The 23,163-nt window shown below is 37.7% G+C and overlaps 1 protein-coding gene across 6 annotated transcripts; it reads left to right on the top strand.

Annotated features, from left to right (window-relative positions):
* The first annotated feature begins 79 nt into the window (after positions 1–79).
* Positions 80–20,736, top strand: MS4A13 (membrane spanning 4-domains A13). 6 transcript variants are annotated; one of them, XM_042959091.1, is made up of 8 exons: positions 80–401; positions 518–679; positions 2,533–2,651; positions 5,144–5,284; positions 8,518–8,574; positions 9,701–9,820; positions 13,996–14,091; positions 20,125–20,736. In XM_042959091.1, exons 3-8 carry the CDS (start codon positions 2,598–2,600, stop codon positions 20,182–20,184), a joined length of 528 nt encoding a protein of 175 aa, XP_042815025.1. In that variant the 5' UTR covers positions 80–401; positions 518–679; positions 2,533–2,597; the 3' UTR covers positions 20,185–20,736. The 6 variants fall into 6 exon arrangements, with proteins under 6 accessions (XP_042815025.1, XP_007092078.2, XP_007092079.2 ...); XM_007092016.2 differs by lacking the exon at positions 518–679; XM_007092017.2 differs by lacking the exon at positions 518–679 and having other exon boundaries at positions 80–389.
* Positions 20,737–23,163: the final 2,427 nt, after the last annotated feature.

Raw genomic sequence — 23,163 nt, forward strand, 5'->3', positions numbered from 1 at the left:
ACGGCCCCTCTCCCCACCGTCCCCGCCCCCTTTGCCGTCAGGTACCAGGAGTCCCTGCGCAGGCGCAGGCGCAGGCGCAGGCACAAGAGGAAGGTGCAGCTGCTGCTGCCGTTGGAGGCCCGCGTGGCCTGAAGAGCCTGCGGGCCTGCTGGGTCCTGGGCTCCTGGCAAGCTCAGTGATGCTCGCCCAGTAGAGTCTGGGGGCCTGGCCCTGAGGGCGCCGCCAGCTGAAATCTGCCTCTTGAGCTAGGCCTGGGTACTGGCAGGACGACCCGGACGGGGTGCTGGAGGAGCGCTGCTGGGCAGGGAGACCAGGCCCTGTGGGTATCCCCCTCTTAGCCTCGGCTTGGACCTGAGAGGGCAAAACTCGATCCTTAGGACCTTAACCAAGTAAAATGAGGGGTAATGATGTCGCTTTGCTTCCGCGATTTCTTCGGTGTTAAAAGCCCTCAGGGGGCATGGAGACAGGATTGGGTGTCCCCCACCTCCCTTATTCTGCCCCGCCCATCTTTGTGCAGATGGCCTCAGCCAGTCCGTTTCATCAAGTGTGAGTCCCAGGGTCACAGCCCAGGTCTGGCCCTGGAAGTGCAGAAATGAGTCCCTCCACTTCCGGGAGCTCACCCTGCCTCGGGAGCCAGTCCTGATCATCCAAAGTGAGGTGACACCGTGATGTAGTTTAGGTGAGCAAGGAGAGGAGTATTAACGGACTGGTGGGGCAGAGGCTTCCCAAGGAAGGTTGTTTTGGAGCTGTTGGGGCTGAACCCCAGGGAGTGACAGGGATGAGGCTGAGAAGGTGGGCAGAGAACATTTGATGAAGGGCTTTCTCTGCCCTGCCAAAGAGTTTGAACTTTATTCTGAAGACAGTGAGGCGTCGCGTGCTAAAGATGGACAAGAGGTTTCTAGACATGAGCTCTCTGTGACTGTTCCAGAATTACTATGTAATAAGGCAAGTGTAGGGGATGAAGATAGGGCTGGGAATAAGGACTAGGGGCTTGTTCTGCAGCTGGCTTTTGGGATTAGGGATGGGACCACCAGAAAATAAATACAAATAAATTATTTATTATTTATTTTTTATTCATCTAATTTTACAAAAATGAGATGCTTAACTGGGTTGTAGGGTAACTGAATGTAGATAGAATGTCATTTGAAAAAGTGCTAACTATCCTTTATTCCAGCAACATATTGTCGAATTTCTTAGTTTCTTCCTTCCAGCAGTTAAGCTAAAGAATTTTAAACACACACATACAACCTGTTTTTTCTTGGTTCTTTAATGAGTACTTCCTTAAAGTGTTGGTGGTTTGGATGGGGGCCTGATGGAGATGCCAAAGGTGCTAAATATTCTCCCCAAGTCACTCGTGGTGCTTCCACTATCCGCTTTGTGAAAAGAATTTTTTCTGCGTACACCAAAGGGCTAATTATTTTTTATGATTTTCCTAGCGATCTAGATATGACTTCCTCATTACTTTATACATGAATTCTGAAATTCTGTGTCTTTTATTTAAGCATGACAAAATGATCAATCTTGGTTGCTGTCTAGGCCTATACCCTTTCTTTGGTATTTCTCAGAGGTGGCATTTTAATATACAAAACTTATTATTTATACTTAGGTGATTAACATTGTTTTCTCTGCTGTCAGTAGCTCTTAAATTCCTGCCTAGCTTTTTTCTGTCTCTATACTTTAAGAGATTTAAGAGACACTCAGAAAACCAATATTTGCAACTAACGACTCATTAAAATAATCAAATCATGAGATTTTAAGGGTATAGGGAATGAGAGATCATTTACTCAAACCCTCCTTTCTGAAAGGACCAAGACTCCAGGTTTAAGATCATACCTTAGATGATCACCGGGCTAAGTAGCATGATTCATGTTATTGACCCAAGTATGACATGTTAGAAGATGTAGGACGATGTAACGTCAGATCCATAAAGGATACAATTATAGCCAGGTTTTCTGAACACCAGGGAGAAATGCAGGAATAACAGGAAAAAACAAAACAATAACAAAAGAACAGGAGAAGCCTTTAGGATTGTAGAAGCAACTCCGGTAAGTTGTCTGATGGCAGAAAAAGTTCTTTCACACAGAAAGATAGCAAATGTGTGTAGGAAAAAAAAGAAAAAAATCATGAGCCCATGATGAATTTAAGTACAAGAACTTGGGTTTGAAATGCAAACATGGCATTATGAATTGCATTGAATCGATTACACATTGCAAATGAATTGTAAAAGCTTTACTGAAAATTCTCTAGCTCTGTTCCCTGGGTGTTCTTTATACCTTATCATCCAGAGCCACTGTTGCCTACTCAGGAAAAATAACTGTAATATACCTATACTTTTTAGTCATAGAGAGACCTTTCACTTATGGAGGCTGTTATTCAGAACAGGCAGATGCAAACTGATACCTTTACAAAGTAAGGCAGGGAAAGAAGAAAGCAGTTGCTTCAGAGTTTGGGGAGGTGGTTGTGAAACAGTAGGGAAAGAATCAAACTTTCTTTGAAGCAAAGCGTGTATATGTGTTTTGTGTCGTTTTGTAGAAGTTTGCTAATAAAGATATCACCAAAGATTCGAAGCCTAATCATCTAGAGGAAATGCTGGTAGTATGGCTGTATGTGTATGTTCAAAACTCTCTACAGCAGACAGTCTTGTTTTAGGGGTAAGTAAGACTTCGCTCTTGATTAAATTCAGGAACATGCACTATTTCAGTTGAGCGAGGATGGTTCTTCCATCTGAAGAGGGGCATATTTGGTTAAGATAAAAAAAAAATGGGCTTTTAAGATTTTTGGGTTTTTTTTTTTAGTTGACACACAATGTTACATCAGTTTCAGGTATAAAACGTAGTGACTCAACATGACTATATGTTATGCTATGTTCAACACAAGTATAGCTACCATCTGTCACCATACAATGCTATTACGATATAGACTATATTCCTTGTGCTGTACCTTTTATTCCTGTGACTTATTCATTCCATAACTGGAAGCCTGTATCTCCCACTCCCCTTCACCCAAAAAATGTTTTTTAATGCTAATTGCCTTCTACAAATTTTGACTTATCTTCTGTCTCTTCATAAAGAAATACGTGCTTAGATATAAGCATACTGACTAAACCAATATACACAGGGTAAGAAATAAATCCCAAAAAGAAATCAAAGACATGGTATTTTTTTTAACTAAGAGAGAGAGATCCATTGCTGATCTCTTTCAATTACTGTATTGATGTCTATGCGCGAGGATGGTTACTAATTCGTCTCTTTAAGTTATAAACAGAGAGCTTAGCTAGCTTTTAATAAACACCAAGGAATTAGGAAGATCATGCCCTTTCATATCTGAAGGAGAAAGAACTTCTCCACTGGATGTGAACTTTTCCTTTGAACTTGGCTGCTGTGTAGATCACTTGTCTAAGTCTCCCACCTGACTGTTCAGCAGAGGTTATTAATCTCTTTGTAGTCGCAGACCCCTTTGTACATAGGAAGAAGGTTCTGAATCTTCTCCCCAGATTCATGTGTATATAATAATCTTTGGCCCTCATATTTTTGTGTTGGGGGAAGAGGACTGTGACTTCCTAGAATCCCATCTGTTGACTCTAGGTTAAGAACCATTTTTAAATAAGAAAACCCATCTTGTCCTTCACACACTAGCAACCTTGCTTTCTTGTAGAGTCCTTTTCAAGCTTTGGCTACTTGGATGTTCATAGTATTATACAGGAAAACTGCCAAGGAGACACTTTTTCAAGCCCACTCACTTAACAGTTGGAAAGCCATGTGGAATTAATGTTCTTCATACTGATGTGCTTCTACAAGAGGTATTTACTGGATGCCTGCTCTATGCCGGGCACCATATTAGAGGCTGGTGACAACGGGGAGATAACTGAAGTCCAGGCCCTCAAGGATTTTGTGATTTTCTCCCAATCAAATCCAAAGAATCTCTGAAGATAATGCCATTCTTCTAAATTTGATGCAGAGGAAATCCTAAATTCTAAATCTGTAAAAAGTGCATAAGGTTGTTACCCAAAAGTGGTCTTTCTATAAAAGAAAATTCTCTAAAGTGTATCTCTAATATTAGCCAATTGCATTTATGTGTTTTTAGGCTACTTGCTTTACCAAGAGCTGGAACTATTAAAACACTAAGCAGTGTCCTATTAAAATTTATGTTAAAGTGAAAATAATGTACCCTCTGAAATTTTTAAAGAGTAGTTAAAAATGTGATCCAATATATGAAATACCAGTCCACATATAAATTGAGAAATAAATTTACTGGCACCTATTTACTTGGATTATAATTATCTTCTTACAAATTAAAGTTGAGTAATAATTCTCCCCTACACAACCCCTCCCCTATCCAATAGGAAGACCTCATACAAGCAAGTCTACATTGGAAATTCTTTGTATTTCTTGCTTTCTTTTTCTTTTATCCCTAGTTTTAGAGAGAGGGAGAGAGCATGGGGAGGGGAGGGGGCAGAGAGAGAGAGAGAGAGAGAGAGAGAGAGAGAGAGAATCTTAAGCAGGCACCACGCTTAGCATAGTGCCTGACACAGGGCTCCATCCCACGACCCTGGGATCATGACCTGAGCCGAAATCAAGAGTCGGACACTCAACCAACTGGGCTACCCAGGTGCCCCTCTTTGTATTTCTGTGTTGGACCATGCCTCACCCCAGCATGCTTGTGAACAAGATACACAACAACTAGGCCTTGAAAGAAAAGATAAATAAAAGATGCAAAAAGTGACTCAACCTTAATAAATTACTAATGTACAAGCAAATATTGGCCACATGGCTTCCTGCATGCAAATCAATTAGAACCACAGTTTTCCTCAAATACCTTCAGTTTTCTCCTGCCATTATTTGATAGGTAGGGAAGACAGCCAGTAGTAGAGTCAGACTGTCAACTTTTTTATGAGAGAATTGACCAGAATTATCATTGAACATTCTGCTGCTCCAAGTATGGCTTACTCCTATTTGGTAAACCTCAGTACTTTCTAGTTAGGGCTCTCTTTTGAAGCTAACCGATCCAGAAAATACATGGTAAGTGCATTGCTATTTTACTTTTATCTTTCATAAAAACCTTGAACGTGTCTTCTAGTTAACACTTACTGGAATTATGTTGTAAATTGCATGGTTTCAGTACTAATACCATTCTCTTCTCACAGGCTGTCCAGATTATGATTGGCATATTTCATGTTTTCATGTGGTACTTCCTATTGATTTTGTATATGGGACAAATTAGAGGAGTCTTTGGGACATACGAACCTATAACTTACAAAGCAGGATGTCCTTTATGGGGAGTCATCGTGAGTAGAATATATTTATATGATTTCATCATGCCATAAATACTATTTGTGCCACTAGTGGAAGATAGGGAACAATTTCTAAACAGAGTTTTCAGAATTATGTAAGTAAATCCCATGTTGGTAACTTATTCAAAATCAAATTCCTTTTTTCAACAGATATTTTTTGAGACCCTTTAATTTACCAGTGCTATTATAAGAGATGTGGATACAGGAGGGAATAGACTGTGACAACCACAGGTTGGATTGTCCTTAGATATGTGGAAGACAAAGAATCTGAATTATAATAGCCATTAGCCTGGTTAGTTTTCATATTTAGGGTCCTTCTTCACACAATGAGTCTACACTCACATTTTCTAATGTGTGTATTCTGTGGTTTCTAGACAGCCATAAAGTAATAAAAAATTTGGAGAGTACAGCATCCTCAAAGCCAAGTAAACAATTAAGGAAAGATAAACTATATTGAAATCTGTTATTTTGCCAAATAGGGCTGAGAATTGACCATTGGATTTAGCAATATGGAAGCCAGCAATAAACTTGACATGTAGGTTCAGTTGAATGGTGGGGCAAAAACCTGACTGGAGTTGGTTTAAGAAATAACGGGAGGAGAACTAGAGACCACAGATACAACTCCTTTAAGGAGTTCGGTGTAATGTAGTGTATGTAGAGAAATGAGGTAGTAGCTGGGGAACTTTGGGTCAAGAGAGAGTTTGCTTATTTGCTTCAGTAAGTTGGAAGTATCATGTCATTTATCGAGGGGACTGAACCAGAAGAGAGAAAATGGATATGAAATAAATGGAAGCAGGTTGGGATTATTAGAATCCTGTACTGGTGTAGGCAAGAGATGATGAATTTTAATACATAAAATAGCTAGGTCCATGGGAAGTTCATCTCTAGCAGTGGTTCTCAATGAGAGCTGGTTTTGCCCCTCAGAGAATATTTGGTGATGTCTGGAGACATTTTTGGTTTTCACACCTGGGGTGAGCTTCTAGCAGGCAGAAGACAAGGATATGACTAAATACCTCACAAACATATAGGATGGCTCCCACAACAAAGAACTGTCCATCTATAATGTAAACAGAGCCAAGGTGGGTAATGGGATGGAAAGGTAGAGGAACAGAAAGGACAAATTTTGATTTGCAAGTAGATGGGACATTGGGAGCTTATGGAACTTTTCTTCCAATGGCTTCAGATATCTCCGTGAATTAGGAAGTCAGATCATGAGCTGAGAATGAGAATGGGATAATGGACTGGTTGTTTGAAGAAAGGATATGAAATAGTCATCCAGAAAAAGAGAGTGCATGCATTGTGGAAAAGTAGTTTGCCTTTCGCTAAGCATTAAGAGCTCACTTAAGCTTTAGGAACATGATTTGTGTGTAGTGAGATGGGTCAAGATGGTTGTGTGTCTTAGGTCATGTTTGGCCACATGGGTGCAGGCATTCAGTAGGAAGGAGAACTGCATTTAATCAGGATTTGGATTTGACCATGATCTGTGATCAAACAAGAACTGTGAAAAGGAGTTGAAAGTGTATGTAAGTGAATGTCATGTTGACCATGGAGTTTAAACTGGCAAAGGAGAGAATATAACGGAGAGGTGAGGGTCTCGATTATAAATCCAATCCAAATGACTGTTAGAGTTGTGATACCACAGGCATGAGGTATAGAGATAGAAGCTGGTGGTCCTAGTGGGATACTTTAAATTGAGATTTGAAAGATGTTACACTTATTGGTAGAAACAAGCACAAGAGAATGAATATGGGAGTGAGTGACTGAGATAGGATGGGGTCGGAGGTCTGGAGAAGAGAAAGTCAAAGAACCACAAGCCCAGGGTGTTAGAAGGATAATTACCAAGATGTAAGAGGTGTGAGAGAGTGAGACAAGAATTAAAATCACCAAGAGGAGTGACCAAGTCGTCAATAGATGACTTCAACCAGGACAGATAGTGGGTGGTAGAATCTGACAATATTTGACGAGAGAGAGAGTTGAAAGTAATAATGAGGAGGAAGGAGACCACTTATCTTATGCCTAGAACCAATGGTATCAGGGCTGTAAGAGAAAATAACCACCACTTGAGAGGGCTATAGAGAAAGTTGTGGCCTCTAGGAGATCCCCTGCCTTTATATGTTGGTTCACAGGTGTCAATGCATTGCTTTACAGAACAGTAGAATAGTGAATTTGCAGTCAAAATCCAGATAAATGATTCATGGCCCTCAGCGTTTAATCATACGTGTTACAAAAATAGCATGTGTAACTCCTAGAATAAATTATCTAAAACTTCAATCAAATTTAATTAAACGCAAAACTTCTCACTGAGGTCATAAACTTTGAAAGGTATTTTGTGAAGCACATGGTTTGGTAATTAGCTAGAGAGCACTCTAGTTTAAAATTCACCTTTATATTAGTTCTTCCTTTCACTGTGTACTTCTTAGAAATCTCAGCTTACAGAATGTTACAGAATGAAGTGCTGAGTGTGCAGATTTAAGTTATCCTTAAAGATAATTAGGAGTTAGTAAGCTTCAAGGTTTGGTCTTCCTGTAAACGGGATAGCATGAATGCTGTGTTTCCACAAATTATTCTTTGACTTAGATCTTTGTGAAAATGCCTAAAACAGATAAGACAAAAGGAATATATCAAGGGAATTGTACAGCTCACCTTCAAACAATATGGCATAGCTTTACACTTCTGGGAAATAGACAAAGTAACTTGGTATAAAATAATGGAAACTCTTAAAAAAAAAGGCAAAAACATGAAATGTAGTTGTTACCTTAATAATGACTACAGTTTCAAGAGGTGTGTTTTGTACAAACAATTTGGAATAGACTCATGAGCCACTTTTTCCACATCTGGATATATACACAGTAATTACAATCAGTGGCTTCAATTTATTAGGAAGGATAGCATTCGAAATAATAATCAAGTGAGTTCAGAAAGTCTGTGCAGATATAAGCAAACTTGGTCCCTGACTCGGGACTCTTGAAGTCATCTTTGGCATATCCCACAACCTGAATTCTGCCCACTGTTCCCCATAAGTTTCTGTGATTAGTGACCCTGCTATAACGTTTCAGTTCATGACTATATGATGGAAACTTGTCCTGACCCCTTCTACTGAAACCTCTTTATATTTTATAATTCTTTGTAGTCTAAAAATAATTGACTTAGAAAAGGAGTTGTTAAAAATATGTTTTAAGTTGATGAGCATCATCAATGAGTATTTATAAATATGTTTTTATATCCAGTTTATCATTGCAGGAGTCTCCATAATAAGAGTAGTAAAGCATCCAACTCCAGGCGTGGTAAGTGGAGATACTTAGGGTATCCTAGAAATCACTTGTCACAAAACTAAAAGGTTTTAGTGAGTATCTAAACAATGAAGGAATCTACCGTGCTTGTAAAATAAAGAATCAAGTGAAAATCTAGGAACACGTAATTTAATGTAGACATTCTATAGTGGTCAGTATCATTATGCAAAGGTTTCTAAATTTAAAGATAGGGCGTTTTTGGTTTAGTATTCTATCTTATTTTAACGTTGTATGAACTTTACTAGTAGAAAAAATTTAATAGGACCTAATAATGCCTTTATGTATAGACATAATACTACTATAAAACTTTATTTTCCAAACTGTCTGTCTAGTTTGGGGATAGTATTGGATCTTGTAATAAGATAGAGGATCTATCCAGAGGATCCATCTATGGTACAGGTAAGATATTGGAAAGAAAAAAACTCTCAGAATCTTAGAGCTCAAAGATACCTTAGAAGTCAATGAGTCTGATCTCACAGTTTTACAGATAAAATCTTACATCCAAAGATACGGATGGATCTCCCTAGAGAATGAAAATCCTGGGTTAAAAATCATTGACTCTTATTTGACTTACTTTTTTTACATTTTTTTTTAATGTTTATTTATTTTTGAGACAGAGAGAGACAAAGCATGAACGGGGGAGGGTCAGAGAGAGGGAGACACAGAATCTGAAACAGGCTCCAGGCTCTGAGCTGTCAGCACAGAGCCCGACGCGGGGCTCGAACTCACGGACCACGAGATCATGACCTGGGCCGAAGTCGGCCGCTCAACCGACTGAGCCACCCAGGCGCCCCTTATTTGACTTATTTTTACAAGCAGTCATTTTCCATCTTTTTTTTTCTTTTCCTCTTTGCAGTGGAACTCCTTTTGTTCAAACCCTATCTTCATCTTTCTTTCATATGACCCAGAATATTGTAAAATACAACATTTTTAAGCCCAAATGGAAGACTGATGCTTATTGGTGTGATATTTCACTGTTCCCTAATGGCAAGCATACTAACACCTCTGAAACTTCAGAAACTAGATCAGCATTTTGATTAGATGATTTTTTTTTCAGCAGTACAAACAACCAAAGTGTTTATTTTGAATATAACAAACTTTCCATGTATCTTCTTTACAGATTACATTTGCTCTGATCATGAACATCTCATGCATAATGACTTCAGTTATTGCATCAGTTCTAACAATAATTGAGTTGTCTTCTTTTAATTCGGTGTCATATAGGAATTATGGACAAGCGGTAAGTGGCCAATTCCTTAGGAACATCTTAATTTAAAACAATTCTCTTCCAAGGTTTTAAAGCCTTTGGAGGTAAAACAAAGCTTTTACCAGTCTTCAGGAAATTCTTTTATTTAAGTAATAAGGTCTTGATTGAAAGTTATTTTGGGTTTTTTTATGTTTATTTACTTTGAGAGAGAGAGAGTAAATGTGCACCCGCACGAGCAAGGGAGGGACGGAATGGCAGGGGGGACAATATCAAGCAGGTTCCACACTGTCAGCGCAGAGCCCAACACAGGGCTCTCAGTCTCATGAACCATGAGATCATGACCTGAGGCAAAATCAAGAATCGAGTGCTTAACTGCCCGAGCCACCGGGCGCCCCTTGATTGAAAATTTTAATTCAAAAATAATTCTGACATGATTTTTTGGTAAATATTACTAGAATGTTTGAATTCCTGACATGCCTAATTAAAACAAAGCAAGTAAATAATGTGAAGGCTTCAGTGATAAGTGTATATGCATTAGGCGTAGGGTCACTGATGATTCTCTTAATGAAAGAAAAGTATAATCCTAGACCTTAAAACGATTCCCAAAATCAACAAAAGAATTCTGCTTCCCAATGCTTATAGTTGGAATTGTTGACACCTAGTAATTTCTGGTTTAACACAGAGCTTTTCATGTGTAGCCTATTATTGTGTCTCGCATCAATTTGCCTTGTGTCCTCAAATGCTAAATGTACATGAATCTGTCTTGCTTCCATTTAATCGAATAACCAATCGTATACCTTGTACTAGAGAAATAACTGCATTTCTTTGTAAGATAGTAACATCTTCCATTAAATGTGAGTATCTTCACTGATATCACAATCTGTTTCAATTGTGTTGGCTCAGAATCCCAGAATATTAGTGCTGCAAAAGACTTCAGCAATACTTATAAATAAAAATCTTCCATTTCAAATGAGAACATACTAGAGTGGAGCTCCTCCTTACTTTCTTTTTCTTCAATTTTGTTTTCAATGTTTGTTTATTTTTGAAAGAGAGAGACCGAGCACAAGCAGAGGAGGGGCAGAGAGAGAGGGAGACACACAATCTGAAGCAGGCTCCAGGCTCTGAGCTGTCAGCACGGAGCCCAACACAGGGCTCCAGCTCAAGGACCGTGAGATCTTAGCCTGAGCCAAAGTCAGACGCTTACCTGACTGAGCCACCCAGATGCCCCTCCTCTTTATTTTCGAACAACAGAACAAAAAATAACAATTTGAAAGTTTTAGTTCAAAAATAATTCTAATGAGAAGAGTCATTGTAGATGAGGGATGAACTTCCTACTCCCCCCATCGCGCTCTCTACCTGCACTGTATTATAAAGGGACCATCAGTGCTGACCTGAAGTCAGTATTAATGATCAATTTCAGTCTCCCAAATGCACATGTTTCAGTTTTGTTTGCTGTGATTAATTACATGAAATGAACTTATATATTAGACCCACAGTCTTTTCCTGGAGGCATTATAGAATTCTACTCCTGCATTTACTAAGGCAGCCAACATTTTACAATATTTTCCATATGCCAGCTTTTCTAACATAAGCAAGTTGCTTGGCTAACCCCACAAATTCATCAAGTTACCAGTGTTTCCAGGTAGGTTCAGCTATCCCAAAAAGTGCATGCCCCTGAAACATACTTCTCAGATAGGAAAATGGTTGCTAGTATAAATCCAGAACCAGACTGACTTTATTCAAACACTATCTTTAATACTCATTGTATGTGACCCTACGGACAAGTTTCCTAACTTCCCTGTTCCTTAGTTTTTTTATGTGTCAGTGGAGCAAATGATAACACATACCTGTTAGTTAAACGGCTTTGTCTCCCAGACTCCAGGCCTGTAATTCCAAATATGCCTGTATATCTCATATGGATATGCTTCTGGTGTCAAACAGAATTTCAACAGATATAAAATGGAAAATATTTGCCTCCTCAAAAGTACTGCGCTGCAAGACTCCCTTATTTCAGCCTCCGGAGCTCAAAACCTTGATGTAATCCTGTACCCTTGTCTCTCCACTGTCTTCCCAATTACCAAGTACTATTTATTATTTACTCTAATTTTTATTAATTAGGGCTCTCTTGGTTGTAAGTGCCAGGAAATACAATGCAAATTGACTTAAGCAAGAAAAGGACACTCACTGATTTATGTGGGATTCAAAGGCTTAAATCACGTGTCAAGAACTCAGTCACTCTCTGCTGTTTGCCTGTTCGAACTTTTCTGGCAAAAAGCGGGGAGAATTTGTCTGAGAGTAACACTTCACATGTATAAATTAAGGAACGTGGGCAAAATGACTTTTTACAATCTTGGTAGCTAAGAGGTCACCAGAACTTCCCAGCTAAGATGCTACAATCGTGTTTCTGCCAACAAAATTAGATCAGAATTCTGATAAGGTAACTTGCCATTTCAAACCCTCTATAGTCTTTTCTTTATCCTCCTGTTAACATCATGCACTCCCTACACCCGAGTTAAATTCCCTTTATCGTTTTCTTAAAACACAAGTCACTCTTTTTTTTTTTTTTACATTTATTTATTTTTTGAGAGACATAGAGACAGCACAAGTTGGGAGGGGCAGAGAGAGAAGGAGACAGAATCCAAAGCAGGCTTCAGGCTCTGAGCTGTCAGTACATAGCCCGATGCAGGGCTTGAACTCACAAACCGTGAGATCATGACCTGAGCCGAAGTTGGATGCTTAACTGACTGAGCCACCCAGGCGCCCCAAAACACGGTCATTCTTGCATTCAATTTTTCGTTCATATTTCAAACCATAGGTCGTGTGATATGTATTTTGGCTTTATTATCATTTCTATTTTATGTCTCCATTTCTTAATTATTTTGTCACACTTGTAATGTGTGCTATTACATTTTTTCCAGAACAAGATAGGTTACACTGAAACTAGTAAATGAAAATTCAAAGCTGCCTAGAATGTTGCATCCCTCCTTCATTTTTCTCAGTCCTACTCTTATTTCCAATGTCTTACCTCTTTATGAAGCCTTCCTAGATATGAATGGCTTAGGGTAAACCTCCCGTCCCCTAAAATTACCGAGCAAGTTTTTTATCCCTTTTGACGTATTTAACCTTATCGTATGTTACCTTACATTATCTGTCTTTTCTACTTGAATATAAATCTTAAGAAAGCTAGAATTTTTGGTCATTTCATTCTTACCGTCTAATCCCTACCACCTAATAGTTTCTTGCATAAAAGATATCAAATAAACTGAATGAAAATGGAGAAGGAGGAAGAGAAAACTGAAGGAGAGAAAATTGTAATGTTACTCTTTCCACGTCTGCATATCATTCTTGTCTTTCTACAGCCAGCACAAAAACTACATTTATTTTCAGGATTAAGACCAGTATCATTCATCCTGATATGTAGTTGAAAATATCTTTCTTTACAGAGAGGGAAGGAGGCAAACCATAAGAGACTCTTAAAAACTGAGAATAAACTGACAGTTGATGGGAAGTGGGAGGGAGAGGAGGGTGGGTTATGGGCATTGAGGAGGGCACCTGTTGGGATGAGCACTGGGTGTTGTATGGAAACCAATTTGACAATAAATTTCATATTTAAAAAAAAAGAAAATCTCTTTCTGACAGCAACAGAAGGGATCTGCTTTATTATCCCAGCAAAATCATAATCACCTTATACTTCCAAGTGAGATGGTGGTGTTTGAGTATTTACCCATCCTTCCACATCATGTTCCAGCAATTTCTATGTGAGATTTTTATCACCACACAGATACATTTAAGTAGGTCTGTAATTAACAATAGTTGTTTTAATACATGAAGATTGCTTGATAAAATCTTTTAGTAGGCGTCTTACCATTGGAGACAGAAGAATCAAATCTTATTGACTGAAGTGTTTGGATAGAGCCCCTCGTCATGAAGAGAATAACAAGAATGAAGAGTTCTAAGAATCAAGACTAGAAGGCTGAGTGATGAAGATCAAAAACGGAAGCTGTAGATGGTGAACTGGGGGAATTAAGGCTAGAAAAAGTGGAGCCAGAGGCTAAGGAGTAGAAAATGACTAGGGAAGTCAGATGGTGAAAGCATCTTACTTATTTTTCCTGTTTTCTTTGACTGTCACGGTAGGAGCTCTTTCTGTGAATGTGCTTGCACTTACTAAAGATAATAATGCAAGATTTCTCCCTATTTTCTGGTTTCAGAAACTTGGAAGGGAAGTTTCACGTATTTTACTGCTCTCTTACTCCTTTGAGATTTCTGTTGCATTAACATACGCAATCTTTGGCTGTATTGGTTTGGTAAGTGTACGTGTCAAGAGATGTTGATTTCTAGCACACATTCTATAAAGAGATGATACGATGTGTTAGAACTCATGAAAATTGAATATGTGACTATTTCCTTTAACGTTTTTCCTTATTGTTTATAAAGTTACCGAAGTAATACCTGAAACTATCAAGTAAAATTAGAGTAAATTATTATTGTCCTCATCATACCCACACATCCAAATCCACACAAAAAAGACACAAACACACACGCAGACCCACACATACAGTTTTCTTTTTTACTAACTGTGTGATCCTATTCATATTGCTTTCTCACATGCATTTTTTCTCAACTATCATAAACATCTTTCCATGATAAAACAAAACCATGCCTTTTAGTAGCATCATACTTTTCCTTAGTATCTATTTCAACATTTTTTGGCTGCATATTTATCTTTTTTCCAGTTTTTTAAAAATTATAAACAATGATCTTTGCATATAAGACTAGTATTTCTGTAGGTAGTTGATTTCTAGAAGTGTAGTGACAAGTTTGATAACATCCCAAAATGCTGTCAGAATCCAGAAGTTTATGAGAATGATTATTTTGTCACAAGCTTAAAAAAGCTAAGTACCTATATTGATTCCTTCTTTCATATTTATGGAGGGCTTACTCTTTACTAGGCATTGTAATAGGCACTAAGAATGCAATGATTAAGGGGCACCTGGGTGGCTCAGTCAGTTAAGCTAACTTTGGCTCAAGTGGCTTGTGAGTTTGAGCCCTACGTGAGGCTCTATGCTGACAGCTTGAAGCCTGGAGCCTGCTTCGGATTCTGTGCCTCCCTCTCTCTCTCTCTGCCCCTCCCCCACTCACACTCTGTCTCTCTCAAGAAATAAATAAACATTAAAAGAATTTAAAAAAAAAAAGAATGCAGTGATTAACAAGACAACATCCCTACCATCAGAAAGCTTTCTGTTTCAGTGGAAGAGAAAGACAATTAACAAATAACATACACACACACACACACACACACATATATATACACCCACAAACATATGTACATATATGTATATATATACACACATATACATATCTTTATATATATATTATATTTATATTAATTTATAGTACTATATATGTTAGATTAATACTATACTTTTATATATTAGATATTTTATATATAATATATATTATAGTACTATATTTTTGAGTGTTTATATATACTACATACATGTGTATATATATATATATATACACACACATACATGTAGTATATATATATATATAAATAATTTAAGGAAGTGGAAAACTTATGGAGTAAAAGGAAATGGAGTAAAAAGACAAAGCAAAGATTATTTTTACATAGGATAGTAAGAAAAGGCCTCCATGCAGGGACTAACTGAAGTGCAGAAGTAACTGAGACTACATGGAAAAAAGAGTTTTCTAAACAGAGGGGATGTGTGGGGCTTCCAGAATGGTTGAGTGAGGATATAGTAATGCTCCCTAAAAATAAATGCTAAAACTGGACAAACTGTCAATAAACAATCTTTTAAAGATTCTGGAAATTTACCAAAGCATACAAAATATTGAGAAGCATTTACTGAAGAAAATTCACTAAATCTCACTAAGAATAGTTTAAACATTTTAGTTTGGGGCTGCTCCAATTCCTCCCAGCCTCCACTCCCAGATTCCCTTTTGCAGAAGTTTACATAGGATTGGTTTTTATTTGGTTTTACTCTGTTAGAGTACAGAAAGTTTAATGACCAGGGGTGTTATTAAAACGGTAGTCATCTCAGTGGCCAAAAATCTAGGAAAACCAATATAACACTCAACCTAACTGAGCTCATGATGTTTGTTCGGGTAGGAATTGACTGGCAACCAGCCAGAAACTTAACGGGGAGATCCTGAGAGCAAGAGAGCCAAAGTGGGCCTTGATAATATCCTACTTATCCTTGTTTCCTGGAACATTATAAATGTGCATGGGCTAGGCTATGCATGCATTAGGACACTGGAGAGGGTCCTAGTAAACTGCTCACCCCTGGCTGAATAAGACACCTTGCAAACACAAATTAAAAGCTGGGGCAGATTTACAAACAGCCTAAACTTTGAATACATCCCCTAAGCTACATTGATTCATTGACAAAGGCTGGAAATATTACTGGTTCAAAATATATATTACTTCGCTAGGGCTACCATAACAAACTATTACAGACCAGATGACTAAAACAACTAGAATTTCATTTCTCACATTTCTGGAAGCTGGAATTCCAAAATCGAGGTGTTGGCAGGGTTTTGTTTCTTCGGAGGCCTCTCTCTTTGGCTTTAAATGTCTGTCTTCTCCCTAGGTCTTCACATGGTCTTCCCTCCTCTTATAAGGACATCAGTCATTTGGAGTAAAGCCCACCTTAATGACTTTATTATAACTTTATTACTGCTTTAAAGACTGTCTTCAAATACAGTCACATTCTGGGGCACTAGGAGTTAGGACTTTAATATATAAACTTTAGGGAGACACAGTACAGCACATCACAAGGTGTTTAAGCACACCTCTGACCACTGATTGGCTGACCACCTATCCTGACCAAGGAAGAACCCCATTAAACCAGTCTTAAGATTAAAAACATAAATGAAAAAATGAAAAAAGTAAGTAGATTGATATATCAGAGGCTATATACTGCAAGGGACACAGACTCCACAAAATTGATACAGGCAAGTCACAAAAGGCAGCAATAACAACCACTCTTGGGGAGAAGATAAGGGAATCAGAATCCAGAGTAGCTACAATATATTATGTAAAATATCCACTTTTCAACAACAACAAAAAAAATATGACAAGCAAAAAACAGGAAATAGTGACACCCTTGAAAAAAAGCAGTCAATAGATACAGTCTTAGGGAGGAAGAGAATGACAAATGATGGGCTTCACAAAGAAAGACTTTAAAGAACTAAAGAAAAACAGGTTGACTAATATGTTAGTTAACATATTAATATTAAAAATGATGACTCAAAAATTAAAAAAAAAAAAAAAAAAAAATTGGGGCGCCTGGGTGGCGCAGTCGGTTAAGCGTCCGACTTCAGCCAGGTCACGATCTCGCGGTCCGTGAGTTCGAGCCCCGCGTCAGGCTCTGGGCTGATGGCTCGGAGCCTGGAGCCTGTTTCCGATTCTGTGTCTCCCTCTCTCTCTGCCCCTCCCCCGTTCATGCTCTGTCTCTCTCTGTCCCAAAAATAAATAAAAAACGTTGAAAAAAAAAAAATTAAAAAAAATAAATAAATAAAAATGATGACTCATCAAATAAGAGTCTTAATGTCTATTACCTTGATTGTAGTCATATGGTATCATGGTATTTGTGTATGTCTAAATTCATCTAATTGCACCTAAATTCATATAATTGCATCAAATATGTACAGTTCTTTATATAAAGCTATTAATTTTTAATAAACAATGATATAAATGAAAGAAATACTAATTTTTAAAAAGAACCAAATGGAAATTCTGGAGTTTAGAAATACACTGTTACTGAAATGAAAAACTCACTAGAGGGACTGAAGAGCAGATCTCTGACAGAAGACAAAATCAGCAAACATGATAGAACAATATAGATCATCCAATCTGAAGAACAGGAAATAATAAGAAAATTTAATAGAGCCCCAGAGATCTATGGGACACCATCTAGTACACCAACATATGCATAATGAGAATCCCAGAAAGTGGAGGAACAGGAAAAAATCTTGAAGAAATAATGGCCAAAATTTTCCTAAATTTGATGAAAAGTATTATTCTATATATGTAAGAAGCTTAATAATATCCACTTAGAATAATCACAAAGAGATTCACTCCTAGACACCTGAGACCCAAACTTATTTTAAAAGGAGACAAAATCTTAAAAGCAGCAAGAGAAAAATTGATTTCATATACAATAGAACCACTATAAGGTTAACAGCTGACTTCTCATCAGAAACAATGGAGGCCTGGGGCGCCGGGGTGGCTCAGTCAGTTAAGCTTCTGACTTTTCAGCTCAGGTCATGATTTCACGGTTTGTGAGTTCGAGCCCCACATGGGGCTCTGTGCTGACAGCTCAGAGCCTGGAGCCTGCTTCTGATTCTGTGTCTCCTTCGCTCTCTGCCCCTCCCCCACTCACACTCCATCTCTCTCTCTCTCTCTCTCTCTCTCTCTCTCTCTCTCTCTCTCTCAAAAATAAACATTAAAAAATTAAAAAAAAAAAATAGAAACAACGGAGGCCTGAAGGTAGTGAGATGGCATATTAAAGTGTTGGAGGAAAAAACAGTCAAGCATGAACTCTATATCCTTTAACTATCCATTCAGAAATGAAGGTGAAATAAAGACATACACAGATGAACAAAGAGAATGTGTGGCTAGGAGAACTGCCTTAGACACTATAGGAAATTCTTTGGTCTAAAAGAAGGTAATATCAGATGGCACTCAACACCTGAAGAAATAAAGAGCATCAGGTAAAGGTAATTACGCAGATGACTATAAAAACAATATAAATATATCTTTTGTGCTTCTCTTAACTGATTTAAAAGACAATTGCGTAAATTGCATTGAGCTCACCCAGACAATCGAAAATAATCTTTTTTTCAAGTCATGTGATTATCAACCTTAATTCCCAATGACTCAGCTCTAACTTGTAGCATTAAAGCAGCCATAGGCAATATATGAATGAATGGATATGGCTTTATTCCAGTAAAACTTTCCAAAACAGGCAGTGGGCCAAATTTGGTCCATATGCCATAATTTGCCAATCCCTGTTCTATAGATACATATTTTCTCCTTTTTTTCTGAAATTTTAAGAAATAAGTTTACAAAGTCAATAATTATAACACTGTATTGTTGACTATATGACATGTAGGTGTAATATGACAATAATAACACAAAGGAAGGTGGAAGGAATAGAGCTATACGAGAACAAAGTTTCTATATTTTACTGGAATTAAATTAGCATTCATCTGAAACACTGGTAAATTAAGATGCACATTGGAAGTCCTAGACTAATGAGTAAGAACACTGAAAAATTATAAGGAAATAAGATCAACAAAAAATTAAGATAATATATAGAAAGTACTAATAGGTAAGGGAGGAACATAAAAGACACAAGACCTATAGAAAAGAAATAGCAAGGTATTAGACATAAATCCAACCATTTCAGTAATAAGATTAAACTAAAACTGCACTGAGATATTAATTTCCTAACAGAATGATTACATTTCAAAATACAATTCTAACTAATGATAATGACTATGGGTAAAAGAAATCTTTCACTCCTACTTGGAATATAAAATATTACAACGACTTTGAAAACTTTTGGGGCATTATTATGGAAAGTTAAGGTATATATACCCTATCAGTAATTTTAGTTCTTAGTACGTATCCAGCAGAAATGTGTGTGGGGATGTACTAAGGTATACTTCCAGGGAAATACCAATATTAATTCATAATAGTCCCAAGGTGGAAACAGTGCAAATGGGTGAGTGGTGAATATATTGAGGAATGTTACTCTAACAAAATTCTACGTGGTAATTAAAATGAACTGTACCTTCCCTTAACAACATGATGACTCTCATTTATTCGATGTTAAGTATGGAAAGTCAGACTCAAAGAATGCATGCTTTATGATTCCATTCGTATGACGTTTGAAACCAGGCAAAACTAAACCTGAACTGTAATGTTTACGGAGGGATGCAAGCTAGTAAAACTAGGAAGAAATGATTAATTACCTAAAAGTCAAAATGACAGTGACTTTGGGAAGGAAGAAATGGGTAAAAATTGGGAAATATCGTGACAAGGTAACTTGTGGGGTGCTGGCATCTGTTCATGTTCAAGAAGAATATTTTGTTATTGTTAAAGTCTGGAAGTCTGCCAAACCTACCAACATCTAGTAGGAATTAAGAGAGTGGGTTGAAGTAGAGATGGGGCAGAAAGAGGACAAATGGAACTTTGACGTTTTACTCTATAAACATCAGTACTGCTTATATTTTTTTAAAACTAAGTCATTAGATGTATGATATTAGGAAGCATGATATGATTTACATGAGGTTAATTTTTTTTTCAGAGTCATCGTCATGAAGATAGTCTCACAGCTGTCCCAGAGGAATTTGAGAGTACTTTTTAAGAACCTTAAAAATGTGAGATTTTTCCTGGTGCTCATACCTGCTGTGGGCCCTAATGATATCTCTGTATAACAAAAAGCTGCTACAAAGCCCACAGGTGTTGTGCAAAAGAAAATACAAAACAAGTTGGATTTTTTCTTCTCGGTATTCAAGAAATTTCTCTGCACATATTTTTGTAGGCTCCAAGTGGAAAGCTTTTCCCTATTTAAATACGTTATTATGAGGGAAAAATTATTTTCTAGTACTCTGAACCTGTCAACCCTGTCTTAACTCTGAAGCTGTCACCTCTCCCTAAGAGAGCTTTCGTAAGAGACCATAAAAAAGATCTGTGATTGTCTCTAGAGGGCAGGCTATAAAGACTTGGTGAGTGATACTACGTAATTCTCAGGAAAACTTTAAAATACAAGTAAAGAGTACATTTCAGCATGACTTCTTCTACCAGAACTAGCTTCTACTTGAACAAAGGATGAATCCAAAGTCATCCGACTCATAGTCCCTTCATTGTTCCTCTTTGACTGTTTCTCTCCTCATTAAAGTTCCTTCCTGCCCTGAAAGTCTCTGCTGTCTTTCTTCCCTTTCATTTCCCTTGCTTCTTATTTCTCATCATTGCTTTGATCATCTGTGCAGTTGCTTTTCAAAGTGAACAGGCTGCTTTTTCATAATCAGGAGAATCTCCCAAGAATCTGTTCTGAATTCAGATTCCCCCTCTCTTCTAATAGGGAACAGCACTTCAGAAAGCCTTGCTCAGCAGAATCAATCATGCCAGTGAGTTCATGTAGCTCTCTTTTAAATGTGCTGCCGTTTTTTGTTGGTTTTCGGCCTTGTCTCAAAAGGTTTCATCAGTTGCTATAAAAAGATTTCATGGGTCTAAGAATTTCGGTTCAACACACATTGAGTGTCTTCCGTGTGCTAACGATTATATTAAACTCAGGAGTATCAAAGACTAATAAGGGACCTCACCACGAAGAGTTTTTTGTTTTTTTGTTTTAGGGGAAGAAACAAACAGGTAACAAATCAAGACTATGCAGTGTGATATATATATATATATATATATATATATATATATATATATACAGAAGTATGAAACAAATGAAGTGGCACAGAAGAGATAATGATCCTTCTGTTGGGGTATAAGAGGAAATAAAGCTTTATGAAGGATATGGCCTCTGAGCAGGGGGGTTAATTGTAGTTGATGAAGCAGATTGGAAGGTGGGAAGACATTTCAAATGAGAGTAGCTGGTGCAAAAACCAAAATGTGAGAACGATCATAGTATATTCTAATAACTAAAATATAATTAAAACACAATGACAAGAAGGAGCAGTTCGAGTGAAAGTTGGAGAGGGAAGAAAAGGCCAGATACTAAGACAAATCATCAAAGATTGATGACTGTATTGTATTGAACTGTATCTTGAATATAGTGGGAAGCCAGTGAAGAGTTTTTAAGTAGGGAATGACAGGCTTGGATTTATTTTTGAGGAAAAAGTATTGAATAGGGAGAAATGCATTAGAAAGGTTAAATTTGATAAGAACGGCTAGAGTGTGGGAGGGAGTAATGGATAACTATTGCAATGATTCAGAAAAGTAATGAAAAAGAGGGTAAGTTTTAGCTATAATGACTGATTAAACATAGGTGATGAAGGAAAAAAAGAATCTAAAATAACCCACCACCCCCCCCACCAGTTTCTGGATTGAGTGATACAAAATGTAAAAGACACAGCAGGCTTCAATAATATGACAAATTCTATTTTTGGATAAATTGAATTTAAGATAACTATGAGACATTAAAGTAGAGAGATCTATTAGGCAGTTGAAAATACATACCTAGGAGTTGAATGAAAGCTCACTATAGAGATTGATTTTGGTAGTAGCTAAAAATATGAAAATGAGAGTTTCCATTTTCAGCAATTAAGGACTAGGTTCTTGCAGCCCAAACATCCTACAAAGAACGCAACAAAGGCAAGCCACAATTTTTAAACACCATCTGTTCGAAGATAACCTGAGATCTAGGATTTAGGGAGATTGGATTTAAGGAGCTAAGATTCCAGAGTTGCAAACAAGGCACAATACAAGCTTTTGGCATAGCTTTTCTGCAGATGCATTTTCTGAATCACAAACAGCAAATGAGAGGTTAAGAAGCTGAGAGGAGTTTCCAGTGTTCTTTTGGGTTGTGGAGACAAGTACTTGGAGCTCAGGCTCACTGAAAAGTGAGAAACTCATAAACATCCAGAATTCTCTGTTGTGTTCCCTACAAGGGCTATATCCTAACAGTGAAAGTGAGCAAAGGCGGGCCATCCCTCTCACAGACCGATGCCGAGACCCAACCAGCTCAGTTACAGATTGTACTAAAGCGAGCTTCTCTAAATCTAACACTCTACCAAAGCAAAGATTTCAAGAGGAAAATAGCATTATCCTGAGCATCAAGTTATCACTAAGGTTTTGCATACACAATGGGGGTTCAATCAAAGGCAGAATTTAAAGGGGCACCTGGGTGGCTTAGTTGGTTAAGCATCCGACTTCAGCTCAGGTCATGATCTCACGGTTTGTGAGTTCGAGCCCCATGTTGGGCTCTGTGCTGACAGCTCACAGCCTGGAGTCTGCTTCAGATTCTGTGTCTCCCTCACTCTGCCCCTCCCCTGTTCATGCTCGCTCGCTCTCTCTCTCTCTCTCAAAAATAAATAAACATTAAAATTTTTTTTAAAAAAACAATTTAAAAAATTAACTGAAATCCAAGAGAAACCACAGGCCCACAATAGATCCAAATAACAGAATTATAAAATCTTAAGTAAGATTTCAGGAGAGAAATGAAAATTATAAAAATGAAATAGAAATGAGAAATGACATAACAAATTAAGATCTAAATATGTGAATGTAACAGCTATTAAACATAACTGATAAGGAGGGGCACCTGGAAGTCGGTTAAGCGTCCGACTTCAGCTCAGGTCATGATCTTGCAGTTCGTGAGTCCGAGCCCCACGTCGGG

Source organism: Panthera tigris, chromosome D1, assembly GCF_018350195.1.
Source record: "Panthera tigris isolate Pti1 chromosome D1, P.tigris_Pti1_mat1.1, whole genome shotgun sequence".
Lineage (NCBI taxonomy): Eukaryota > Metazoa > Chordata > Mammalia > Carnivora > Felidae > Panthera > Panthera tigris.